At 36.6% G+C, this 13,659-nt stretch overlaps 1 protein-coding gene across 1 annotated transcript in view; it reads right to left on the bottom strand.

The window, feature by feature from the left end:
* TRPA1 (transient receptor potential cation channel subfamily A member 1) overlaps positions 1 to 13,659 on the bottom strand; it is a 64,678-nt gene that overhangs the window by 26,781 nt on the left and 24,238 nt on the right. The window contains exons 8-17 of the mRNA XM_059392879.1: positions 13,496 to 13,544; positions 11,599 to 11,698; positions 10,855 to 10,955; positions 9,709 to 9,878; positions 9,459 to 9,623; positions 7,697 to 7,811; positions 6,266 to 6,432; positions 4,511 to 4,604; positions 1,029 to 1,088; positions 293 to 391 (exon numbers count right to left, since the gene is read on the bottom strand). Coding sequence (XP_059248862.1) covers positions 293 to 391; positions 1,029 to 1,088; positions 4,511 to 4,604; positions 6,266 to 6,432; positions 7,697 to 7,811; positions 9,459 to 9,623; positions 9,709 to 9,878; positions 10,855 to 10,955; positions 11,599 to 11,698; positions 13,496 to 13,544 — 1,120 coding nt within the window. The remainder of the gene's footprint in view (positions 1 to 292; positions 392 to 1,028; positions 1,089 to 4,510; positions 4,605 to 6,265; positions 6,433 to 7,696; positions 7,812 to 9,458; positions 9,624 to 9,708; positions 9,879 to 10,854; positions 10,956 to 11,598; positions 11,699 to 13,495; positions 13,545 to 13,659) is intronic.

The following is a 13,659-nucleotide window of genomic DNA, read 5'->3' on the forward strand; positions in this document are numbered from 1 at the left end:
TGTCAGCCTATATTGTCCGTGGCTTATTGGATTGTAAGTTGGGGCAGGTTAATAATATGACCGTTAGGATTAAAGTGATCAAGAATGTGGAACTTTAAGGCAGATCAAATTATAGCTACTATAGAAAATGACTACTTTCTTTCCTAAAAAATAAGGGGTTAGGACACATGAAGGACAGAGATCTAAAACTATTAACGTTAAATTCTTTCCAAGCCCCTTCCTGAAACTATTGTACCAAAACATTATAGAACCCATGCAGAGACTACCTGGTTAATGAAGACACCGGACTTACATTGAGGGTTGTAAGAGGCTCATATGTAACATCCTGTGCAGGTGTTAATTTCTTGGTAAATTCTAATGGACACTGAAGATATGTGAAATTATACTCGATCTGTATAAGATAAAATTTTGAAAAAATTAACAATCTAGTTTATACCTCCAAAATAGGTCTTGACAAATCAAATATGCAAGACTATCATTCTGCTGAAAATTAAGTAGTTCAAATAAAATTGAGTCACTTTGTCTGAAGAATGTAGATTAAGTTATTTCAAAAAGTAAGTATCTTAGAGGCACCTGGGTGGCTCAGTTGGTTATGCCTCTGCCTTGGACTCAGGTCATGGTCTCAGGGTCCTGGGATCAAGCCCTGAGGCGAGGCTCCCTGCTCAGCAGGAAGTCCACTACTTCTTCACCCTCTGCCCCTCCCTGCCCCACTCATGTTCTGAAGTTCTCTCTCTCTCTCTCAAAGATGAATTCTCAAAAGATCACTTAGATTTTTGGAACTTCATTCTTTAGGTGGTACTACTGAAGAAAATATAAAGACTAGAAACAACCCTAAATAATGCTGTTAGAAACAATTAAAATATTGGAAGAAAACGGAGGAAAAATTCTCTCACAAGTAGATGATACAATAGTATGACAAATGAAGATAATAATTACCAACTTCTGAGATTGTGGAACTCTAGTAACATTTTAAATATTCATTAGAGAATTAGAATAAACTTTAAATTATCATGATAAAATAAACTTACATGGTAGTCTTTGCAAGACTTGTCTCCTGTGGAGGGGATTATGCAACAATCTAAAAGGACCTTTAAGAAAGAAAAAATGGCTAAGATATTAGTCAGAAGACTTACATAAGAGACAGGATTTGATTCCCCTTCTAAAATTATACCGAAGATAGTCCTTTCCCCTCCCTTCATTTCTGGTGCCTCAAAGATAAACTATAATCCATGTCATCAAGGAACAAAGTTTAAAATGTAAAGTGTTTCAACTACCATTGCATGCTTCAGAAACATCACATGATTCAGAAAATGTACCACGTGGTTAAGAGTGAAATTACATTTACTAAAATTTGGAGTAAAAAATATTTCATTAGTTTTGCCTAAGATTTGATGTCCTGGGCTTCCAGAGAATATATAAAGGATTTCTTTGCTCAGCATCTTATAGTGACAGTTTATTGTCTCTAATTGTGATCTCACAGCTGAGCACTAGGGTCTTTCTTTGGTCTCTGTGTCATCTTCCATATTGCTCAAGCATGGAGTACTGGATTGGTTTCTGTACCTCACTTGCTGAGCAACACTGACAAAGTATTCATCCAGAGCTGCGTGACAGCATAGCAGGGAATAAATGTTATTATACACAGCAATACTGACGGCCCTCTACATGCTTAAGAAAAGGAGAGAATGTTTAAGAGATTATTAGAGCCATACCTCTAGGGTGTGTAGGAACAAATATTTTTATGGGGTGTCTATTAACATAAACAATTTCAGTCACCCCCAATCTGTGTGTTGGCACTTTTCTGGCACCCCAAATTCATCATCCTGAGGGGAAAAAAAAATACTGCCCAGTTTGCCCTCCTGAAATAGAGTCTGGACACAAAGCCCCAGATGACCTCACCATTGTGTCCCCCAAAACTCATGGGGCATCAGGTCAACCCCACTTGCAACTGCAGGGGAGAAATAGGGACCCAGAACCCACTGGGAGGGCACTGCTGTCCTGGCTGGTCTCAAGCACCATAGGGACTTTAAAAAGTTCAATCTCTGTTGGTGACCCAGCAGTGATACTAAGGGTCATAAAAGGCATCATAAAAAAAAATAATAATGAAGACAAAGCTAGTCAGTAGTGCTGTGTAAAGCAAAACCAAAGAAGCAGATCTGAGACTGAGAATTTTATAACCACCAGCAGAGACAAAATAAAGATTGACTGAGGTGGGGGGGCGGGGGTTGCAGATAAATGGGGGAGGGATTATGTAAATTATTCAAATGTGTCATCTGAGGCTAAACTGAAAGACCTTCAAGTTTCCCTATTTAAGGAAAAATTCACAATACTAAAATACAAGGAAATTATAGAAAACTAACTAGAAAATATACAGTAGTGTGGGGCACCTGGGTAGCTCAGTGGGTTAAGCCTCTGCCTTCGGCTCAGGTCATGATCTCAGGGTTCTGGGATCGAGTCCCACATCAGGCTCTCTGCTCAGCAGGGAGCCTGCTTCCTCCTCTCTCTCTCTGCCTGCCTCTCTGCCTACTTGTGATCTCTCTCTGTCAAATAAATAAATAAAAATCTTTTAAAAAATTTTAAAAACTTTAAAGAAAATATACAGTAGTGTAAAAAAGAAAAAACTAATAATCTACAATTGTGATAATTCTTAACATTTTAGTATAATTTCTTCAGTTCTATCCTATGTTTTCCACATGTGACTATTTCTTATATTTTTTTAACTATTTTTAGTAACATAGCAGAAAACATTACTGTATATAAATCTGTCTGTACCTATGATTATTCATTAGGACAGATTACAACAACTGGAATTACTAAGTTCCAAGACCATTTTAAATTCTGAATTTTTATGTTCCCTTTGATGAAATTTAAGCACCTGAAATGATAATTTATAGACTGGACTGGTTCCAGTTTCTTATTAGGTAAGAAAAAAATGCATCTGAAGCACTTAGCACATACCACAGGCTTACTGAATAAATAAAAACAATAAGTTTGAGTAGCTGTAGTACTAACAACCACAGAAGCAGTATAAAAATAGTAGAATGTAGAATATACACCAAGCACCATTCTGAATACTTCGTATATTTTACCTCTAATTTTTAAAATCACTTTGCAACATCAGTATCAGCAACACTTTTTTAGAGGTAAAGAAAGCAGAAAATGGGATGCCTGGGTGGCTCAGTCAGTTAAGCAACTGCCTTCAGCTCAGGTCAGGATCCAGGGCTCCTGGCTTCTGCGTCATTGCATCATTGGGCTCGGGCTCTCCGCTCTACAGGGAGTCAGCTTCTTCCTGTCTGTTTGCCTCTCTACCTGCTCCTACTCTGTCTCTCAGATAAATAAATAAAATATTTTAAAAATTAAAAAAAGCAAGCAAGCAAGCAAAAATGAATTTCAGAGAGATGAAATGACTTGCCTAAAGCAGCACAGCAAGAGGCAGAGCCAGGACTAAATCCCAGGACCATCAGGCTCTGAACCGGGCCCTATGTCTCCTGTGTCTCAATGTCTCATTGCCTCCTCCAGGATTTGAATATATTTTTCCCTATGAATGACACTCGACATCCTTCCTCTTTTTTTGATTATTCTATATCTATCCCAATCTTCAAACCTCTACCTTCCCAAGGAGGTCTCCCTTCTAGTTCCTTAAACACTCACATCCTCCATAGTTCATGAGTGTTTGTCTTGTTGTAATCCAGCAGAGAAGCACACATTTGGAGGTCCTTAGAGACCAGGCAGGTAGTGTAAATGAATAAACTGTACCAGCCTTAAGTGCTTCTTTCCCACTGTTTCTGAAATGTTGGCTCTCCCTGAGCTGGCTTTTGTCTTTACAGTTTAGGTAGAGGCAAATACAGAGAAATCTCTCTCTACTGCTAGGAGAGCAGTTTCACCAGAATGACAACATATGGCAACAAATAGGAGGCATTAGACAGAGTATACAAAAGGAAAAGTGTTTGCAATGGGAGCCGTGTTTGCCCCATCTAAAGGAAGCAGCTGCTACTAGCCCAGCAGTTCCTTCCTCATGGGGAGGAGGCCCAGTCACCAGACCTTCTGATTTTTACAGGAAGCCAGATATCTGGATCCTTAAGTAGCCTGGTTTTAAATGTTACCAACTACTGTAGCTTTGAGACAACAACATGCATGCCCCCAGAAAAACCAGCTAGAGACTTTATTCATGCAGCAACGACAATTAGTGGTCTTTGTCCTAGATTTGGATTATTTGAATAAAAAAATCTCCTGACTATATTTTTCTAGATTCCACACAACAACTAACAGCATCCTTTAATCTGAGTAGGTCCTTATTAAATAATTGTTGGCTAACTTCCCTGGTTGATAGCCTATGGGAAACAACAAACTACTTTAAAAATGAAAATTGCTATTATTTACATTGTGATTACAACAATAATCACAATAATAAATCCTTATATATTACATTATATTATATTATATTATATTATATTATATTATATTATATTATATCAAGCATCTACCCAGAAGCAGTTCTTTCTAGACAGCTTACTTTCATGCATTCAGGGAGGTATTCTACCATTTCCATGACTGGACATTTATTGCTTGGAGAATAATGACTAAAAACCTTAAGGCATTCTTCCCATCTGTAAAAAATAACAGTGGTGAAAATAATAACACAAACACAAGTCTTAATCTTTCTGTTTGATACAGCAAAGCTACCAGCTGATATTCAAGATTATAACTTTAGAAGAAATCTAAATTTGTTCTAGTGAGACCAATATGTGAATCAAGATCAATCCATTAATAGGATCTTTGTCCATTAATGGAAATTAGAAATGTGCACAGACTCCGGGATGGCAGTTATAATCACTGTTCTCGTTCTCTAAATGCCTTCTATAGAAGGTAAGCTTTTATCTTCTTCTCATCTTGAAGTCATCCTCGTCTTGTTGGGTAGAGAGATTCATAGTCATGTAAATACAATAGCAACACAGTGGGCACGTGATAGTTAACCTTCAATCCATGTACATAATCATGTGTTGCATTAAACTACAAAACATGTGTCAAGTACATTAATAAGCACGGATTCTGCCAGGAGATTGCATAGCCTGCTCCTTTCTTCAACACCATCCAGTTGGACAGAATAAGAAGATACTTATGATCACAAGAGGGAAATAAATCCCCAACAGGAAGTAAAGAAGAGACATTTTCCTCTGAGATCTGATCTAGGTCTTAAGAGACTACTTTTAAAAAGTACCCAAATTTTCTGTTAACCTTATCAGTAAAATCCATCTAGAATATCTACATAATCAGTAGAAAACTTCCAGTTTTACATTTGCAGTGACTAGTGTTTCAAAGAAGTGATCAGCAGGAGGAACTTGAGATCAAAACACAGGCTTGATCTGTCTTGAATAGGACAAGGTTCATCTCTGTGTCTGTGACTAGGTGATACTGGGCCCTTGAGCATACCTGTGATTATACAAAATGTTTATGTATGAAAAGTAGAACAAACGACCCTCCAACTTCATCATTAAAACTTCATAGAGTATGGTTTAAAAATCCACAACCACAAAAGATCCTGTGTTAAGGGAAATTCCAGTAGATGGCCTTGTAACAGCATGGGTATGCCCTGGAGATTATTATTTTAATTTTTATTTATTTTTTAAATTTCCTTTCAGTGTTCCAGAATTCATTGTTTATGTACCACATCCAGTGCTCCATGCAAAACGTGCCCTCCACAATACCCACCACCAGCCTCACCCAACCTCTCACCCTCAGCCGCTCCAAAACTCTCAGATTGATTTTCAGAGTCCATAGTCTCTCATGGTTCGTCTCCCCCTCCAATTTCCCCCAACTCTCTTCTCTCCATCTCCCCATGTCCTCCATGTTATTTCTTATGCTCCACAAATAAGTTAAACCATATGATAATTGCCCTGGAGATTATTTTCACCAACATTCAGTTTCGACATTTCTTTTGGTAAAAGAGTGTTGGGCAGATTCATGGAGATCAGGGCAGAGTGTGGTAGACAAAGACAAAACTACACATGCATGAACCCCATGTGTCTTACATGGGTGTTATGAAGGTGATCTATGCTCCCAGAATTTACAGATGAAAACCAAAAGCCAGAGAGGTTAAGTAACATGTCTGTTGCTACCCAAAGAGTTAATTAAAAATTTTATGTAAACAATTGCTGTGTAAGGAATGTTAACAGCTGAAACTTATTCTTTTCCTATTTCCTCTCAGGTTGTGTATCATCCCATGTGCCGAGAGGACACTAAATGACAATAGGATAGGAAGACAGCATACCTTTTGTTCTTGATGGTCGTAAGAACCACCTCCTTCCTCTTATTGTGAATTGCAACATGCAAAAAGGAGGCCTGCTGCTTGTTCAGGACGACGTCAGCATCGTAGCTCAGAAGAAGTGCAACGGCTTTCGCATGGCCTTCCCTTGCAGCAAAGTGAAGTGCAGTGTTCTTTTAGAAAAAATAGAACACAGTTGGGGTGCCTGGGTGGTTCAGTTGTTAAGCATCTGCCTTCAGTTCAGGTCATGATCCCAGGGTCCTGAGATCGAGTCCTGCATCAGGCTTCCTTCTCCCTCTCCCACTCCCCATGCTTATAATCCCTCTCTCGCTCTCTCTGTCAAATAAATAAAATCTTAAAAAAAGGAAAAATAGAACAAAGAAAATCCAATAGTCACCCTCTGGCTATTTTTCTGCTTTCATTCTTGAACTGCTTAAAATAAATTATTAAAAAACTTAACTATTTAATACCAAAATTTAAAGCCAGTGTTCAGAATCAGGCTTCGCATCATGAGTTTATAGTTTGAACATTTTGTGTGTGTGTGTGTGTGTGTGTGTGTGGTAGGGAAGAGGTGCTGTGTGTGTGTATATATGGAATTCCATACTCTCTTTGTGCAGTGGGATGATTCCAGAAGGATAAATGACAAATTTTCAGGGTAAGGATACTGGAGTGACCACAGTATACTTCCAAGAGATTTATGATCTTAGAGCAATAATTTCCAGATTTGGGGTTTTCACAGGCTTGTGAAATTAAAAAAAAAAAAAATGAGATATAGCTAGAAGGTTGCCAGTCTTTAATTTTGCCCCATAGAGACATTTTTTTTTTTAAAGATTTTATTTATTTATTTGACAGACAGCAGAGAGGCAGGCAGAGAGAGAGAGAGAGAGGAGGAAGCAGGCTCTCCGCGGAGCAGACAGCCCGATGCGGGGCTCGATCCCAGGACCCTGGGATCATGACCTGAGCCGAAGGCAGAGGCTTTAACCCACTGAGCCACCCAGGCGCCCCCCATAGAGACATTTTAAAACGCAGTGAAAACTCTCTATCATTTCATGAAAGAATGTGCACTTATTTAATACACTCCATAAAAAGAGGGAGAACTTCATAGCAGTATAAACGATAGTCCTTCAAATCCAATACACTTAGTTTTATGAAGACCTATCCCTGGCTTCATTTTTCTTGGTTCACCGGGGAGTAGTGAAAATTCTTTCATCAATCTACATGGGCCTGTGGAGTCTCTGTGAGACTTAAAAGGTGTTCTCAACATGCATCCACCCCATTGGCATTCTTATTCTTTTCCCCCTGCAGAGTAAGAACCCAAAAAAGAGTAGGAATGCAGCAAGGAAAGAAAGAGAGAGGCTAAGAAGGTGGCTTTCTTGTAATTTTGGAAGTTTCTCCTACGCCAAGACATTGGGCAGGTATGAGGAGCACAATACCTACCCCTTCTTCATCTAGCTGATCTGTGCACTTCAAGTTAGTGTCAAGAATGACCTTCATGGTCTGAGTGTACCCGCCTAAGGAAGCATGATGCAAAGCAGTCCAGCCATTGTGGTCACTGTGAAAGAGTTAAGAAAAGACTGTGCATTCACTTCACAGGTGAATCGTGGGAAACGATGCTACCCACTGGAAAGGTGACAACAAAAAAGCCTGTCTGAGTTCTAGCATCTAAATATTACATATTTCTAACAAATGAGCTAATTTCAAGCTTAATGGTCTTAAATAACCTTTCTAGAATGTGATTCATACACACTTTTTTAATTTAGCAGATTAACATATAAAAGCACATAAACATCTGGAGGTAGGTACAACTAGAGTTAGCATGTCTGTGCTGTGCATATTTTTTCAAGGCTGTAATGTACTTAAACACACTATCTTGAATCTGGTTTTATTCTGTCATCAAATATCACATCAAAAATTTTCCATGATGGGGGTGGTTGGTCCCTGGCTGGCTCAGTCAGTAGAGCACATGTCTCCTGATTTCGGGGTTGTGAATTCAAGCCCCATGGTGGTTGTACAGATTACTTAAAAATAAATTCTTTTAAAAAATTCCATGATGGTAGTATTAGTCTTCATGGCCACTAGGTATTGCTAATAATCATAATAATAATATCACCTTAAGATGCTTAGCTTAATGCTCCTTATTATTCTTCTAACTCTTCAGGTCTGAAGAGAGCATTCCTCTTGTGCTCTCAAAGATGCTTTTTTAATCCCTTTAGAAAATGTTTGTTGTTTCTAACAGAAGTTCAAGATATAAATACAATGAAGGCCTGTCATTTTTCCAAATTAGAATGAAAAAAAAAATGAGATCCTGACAGAATTTAATTTCAGTGCTGGTGAGCAATTATTTTAAGGTACAAAGTCCACATTGCCATTTCAGTTATTATGATGTCATTAAGCAACAAATCTCTGGTCTAGATCCATTTTGTATCCCCTTTGCATGTCCACTGCCTGGTGGCCCCTTGGAGGTAGGAGGGAACTGAGCAGAGCATTCTTTTTGGAGCTGCAACCCTACTTTACATGACCAGTGCTCTGATTAAAAAAAAAATAATAAATGTGCTTTTGAACTTAGCCTAATAAGCTCTTTGCCTCCCTGCTGGTAAAATTAGAAAATAGCTCACCGAACTTCTATAAAATTTTTCTTTTTACAAAGATGTCATTTAATTATACTACATTTTTTAATGCTTAATTATTTTGTCTTTGCTCTTTTTGTTAGACTTCCTATAAGTATAATGAAATTTGGGAATTCTTGACATCTGGTGTTGCAACACAAAAGGAGCTTTTCATGTTCACCATCCATCAGACTGAATGAAAAAGTCTGAATCTGTATGGGGTGTGTGTGCACATGTATCTGTATAAAGGGATGGTAGCATGATAAAGCCAAATATCAAGAGCTGTATTTCAAAGGTTCTGAGAACTACTTTCCACAAAGCCACTTATTCTGTGACCTCAAATGAAGTCTTCAACTTTATAAATTATGACATCTTTGTCTGTCAATCAGAAATAATACTGATGTGCCTTTCAATATTTCATATATGAATATATTTCATATATGAGAAGTCATATATGTTTTGAGGATTAAGTAAGATGGATAAAAGTACTTTGTGAGAAAATCAACTATCATAATTAAAAAATAACATAGAAAAACAGACAGAATATGGCCAATTAAAAAGAATATATAAGTATTTTGATGACATATCCTTACCTGAGAAATAATGCACCTTTTTTCAGAAGAAGTTGAACTACTTTATCATGCCCATTTTTTGCAGCTAGGTGCAGAGGTGTCATTCCATGAAGGTCACCTTCATTCAAAAGCCTCGTGTCACTCATGTCTTGCAGAAGCCTCTGACAAGTGTTGATTCGCCCATAACTTGAAAAAATTAGGTTTCATGTTCTCAAAGCAAATATTAAACAGAGAGAAAACATGCTCATATATTGTATAAACTGACCCTTACCTGGCTGCAAAATGTAAGGGTGATTTCTTATCTTTACTTTTGGAATGAATGGACACATTAAAGTCAAGTAGGTTATTTACAGAGACAGGAATCCCATGTCTACACGCATAATGTAGAGGGGTACACCCGTCATCATCTTCATCCATTACCAGTTGTTTAATGTGCTGCATCTATGGAAAAAAACAAATATTCTAAATATAGTTTTGTTTTCATGTTAATATACTATTTTTCAAATTATTCTATAGGACAGTATTTCCTAATAAGGATCAATATGTGTACCTTGAGGACAAAAATATAGTAACTTAAAGGTACTAGAGTAAAATAAATATGGATAATGGTATATGCTCTGCCTCCCTAAAATGTATATTACTGTATTAAGGGCTCTGAAAAATCCTAAGGATAAGAAATGTACTTAACTGTTCAACTGAGTATTTTCTAAATGTGTTTGCTAAAGGCCACCCCTTTCAGCCCTCCTTTTACATTCTTCCCCCCCAAATAACACTTAAGAGCTTAATGCTAATGTGTTCTGTTAGGCAAAAAGGATAAGATGCTGAAACTAGATTTACTTTATTTTTATATGACTATGAAATAAAAAGTGAATACAAAATGAGCACTTCATCCAATCAATAAATTATTTTTGTTTAAAATGTTCAAATAAAAGTATTTTTATTCTTTGTTAAAGACTTTGACAATACGAAAATCTACTTATTACAAAAATATGATGAACTTCAGGTATACCTCATAGTCACTCAGTATGTGCTGGTGAATATAAATATGGAGATAACATTTCAATCTGTCAAATCAAATACATATAAATCTTTCTTAACTGATGATGAAATACTGCTAATTGACTCATGCACCTGGCTTTTCCACTGATAAGCAATTCATAATGGTTAAAAGAATGAAGGAAAGCTGACTCATTATAGATGGGGATATATGGGAACCACTTGTAACTTGGAAAATTCAATACCAATGAAATGTATTATCATAATCATCATGTGTTCAAATACGGCATCTTTATTTTAAAATAATTTTTAAATTCCAGAGTCAGACTTCATAACAATAAAAATCATAATAAGCAAAATTATTGTATTCTCCATCAAACCCAACTCAGTTATGGAAATTCACACATACTATATATATTACCTGCATAAACTCAGGTTGCAGATTTTTTAATCCATGAGGCTGCTGTACTGTCAAATGCAAAAAATTACGTCCAAGATGATCTTTTATGTCTACACGGGCACCTAAAAAAACACAATATAAATATAATACTTATTTATTTAAAGCATGACCTATGGTAGATTTTCAATTTAATAAAATAAAAGTTTTTTATTTACTTAAAACTTTGTCAAACATTAACTTACAGGAAACTTTATTTAAATAACAAAACTGTATTTAAAATTGGTTTATCTAGGTGTTTGTGTGTGTGAGTGTGTGTGTGTAGGGGCAATAGAGACTAGATGATTTGTTATGTCAATTAATATATGATAGCTTAGCTTTTAAAGCATAAAATATAAAGATGGAGAGATTAGATATCAAGAAAAAAGGACAGTAGCTCTCCACTCTGTAATCTTCACATCGGGTTAGTACCTACAATGGGGACAGTCAAAGGATTAATAATTGAGAGAATGTAGTTAAAATGTTCATCAGTGTGCCTGCAATAAAATTCTTACTTTATAAATGTTGTCTATTGCTATTCCGAAATTTTCTTTTAAAAAATATCACATCTTTACTGGACTGAAAATTATTCCAGCCAGGGAAAGTATTCTATTTATCTTTGTATTCACAGCACCTGGCCCAAAACATGGTGCACAATAAATGACAAATAAATGTTTAATATTAAATTGAGTAGTAGTTCTAAAAGCTTGGCTTGGCCCCTCATGGTACCTTTAGAGAGTAGCAAATTTACAATATTCCAAGATGCAGAGGCAGTTGCTAATATAAGTGGAGAACGTCCTTCCGAATCGGTGCTATTAATATCTGCTCCCTAAAATAAAACAAGTTATTCAACAAAGAGTTTATGAACAAATTAGCTTACACTGCAATCAGTAAGTGATGTTAATTCATTAAAATAGAGTAGCCATTATAGGGCTAGCACTAAAGTACATGACTAACTACAGAATTACTTAGAATTTCCCTCTAATTCTTATGTTGTAACATCAGAAATCAAGACGTTCTTTTACAGTTTTTAACAACAAAAATTATCCTCACATGTTAACCTTTTGATTGACATCTGGCAACAGATCAATGTTACTGTATGTAACATCAATGTTTATGTTAGTAAAAATGTTCCTAAATCATAAAAATAAAACCCTCCGACCTATAGCAACAGTTTAGTTCTCAATGTAAGAAAATACTTCTAAATATCCATGATAGGGGCGCCTGGGTGACTCAGTGGTTAAGCCGCTGCCTTCGGCTCAGATCATGATCTCGGGGTCCTAGGATCGAGCCCTGCATCGGGCCCTCTGCTCAGCAGGGAGCCTGCTTCCTCCTCTCTCTCTGACTGCCTCTCTGCCTGCTTGTGATCTCTCTCTGTCAAATAAATAAATAAAATCTTTAAAAAATAAATAAAAAAATAAATATCCCTGATATATCCATGATAAATCTTCCAAATTTATTGCATATGTGATTTTTAAAACATTCATAAGTAGTTGTTTACTTTTAAAAAAAATCGATTTCATCTGAAATAGATGAACTGAAACAACTAAACTGAACTAATTCAGATCCTACAGTGAAATTTTAGCCAAATATTTGAGACAATTTATATTTAAAAGCCACAGATATTTTAAATGACTAAGTCAGTATTTACCATGATGTGTTAATTATAATACTTTACATGACCAGAAACAGGGCTTTAAAAAGTTCATGGAAAGAATTCTATCTTTTGGACAGGATAATAAAAATAACTTAAGCTCCAGCTTCACTTTGAAGCTGTTTGGGGCGGGGGGCGGGGACCCAGCAAGTACAGATGAATGATAGCACCAGCAGTCCCTTTGAAAATCTCATGTTGGTTAGTGAGGTTGCCAGGTGACATGGCTGCATTTATAGGAAACCATGCATGACAAAACTACGGCATATAATGAATCTTTCCAGGATTCCTCTACGTAAATATCACAATTTCAATAGTAGCTATTCACAACAAACACTATAATAGAATTACACTTTTGCTGATACAGTGGGGCTTCAATAAATACATCATATATTCGTTTGTGTAAACGACTTGTTAAAATTTAACTCAAAAGCCAACTGAGTAAGTACCCTTCTCAGAATGAAAAAGACTGTGTGCTTTCACTTGTGGCAGACTTTAGACAGTATTTTTAATTTCTCAGTTTTTCCTTGTTTGAAAGATGGCACTGAGGCAGCTGGGGTAGAAGCTTACAGTGAATGGTGGAGGCGACTCGTGCTGCCTATCCTGCTTCCACCAGGAAAGCTTGTTGTGCATGGAAGAGTCATCAGAGTTGCAAAGCCTAACCCTCTTCTAGGACTGGTTCACAGAACTGTCCTTGCCATGTACTCACCAACCCCCAACACTAAAAACATGGATCCAGGTATCAAAAGTACACTTTGGTACTTCTGACCAACTACACGGCAATGACATCTGGCCAGGAATGTATTCATACACAATACAGCCTATTTGTAAATGTGTCAGTCATCTTTTTGTAAACTTTTTTGCTTAGAAGCAACAAATTAAAGTTCGGCTTATTTGAACATTTGTATTATTTAATTATATGATTGTTCAACTGAAAATAGTAATAAAATAAAAAACTGTCCATGGAATAGTTACCACTGAAATTAAGTAGCCTGCCAGTTCATGGTGATCAAATAGTGAGGCTCTGCAAAGAGAGTGACACACATATTAAGGGACTACTGATAGAGAAAATAAAGCTACTATACTGCACTTAAAAGGTCAATTAAAATGATCATTTAACAACATAATGAAATGCTAGG

The sequence above is a fragment of the Mustela nigripes genome, chromosome 3 (genome assembly GCF_022355385.1).
Source record: "Mustela nigripes isolate SB6536 chromosome 3, MUSNIG.SB6536, whole genome shotgun sequence".
In the NCBI taxonomy this organism is placed as follows: domain Eukaryota; kingdom Metazoa; phylum Chordata; class Mammalia; order Carnivora; family Mustelidae; genus Mustela; species Mustela nigripes.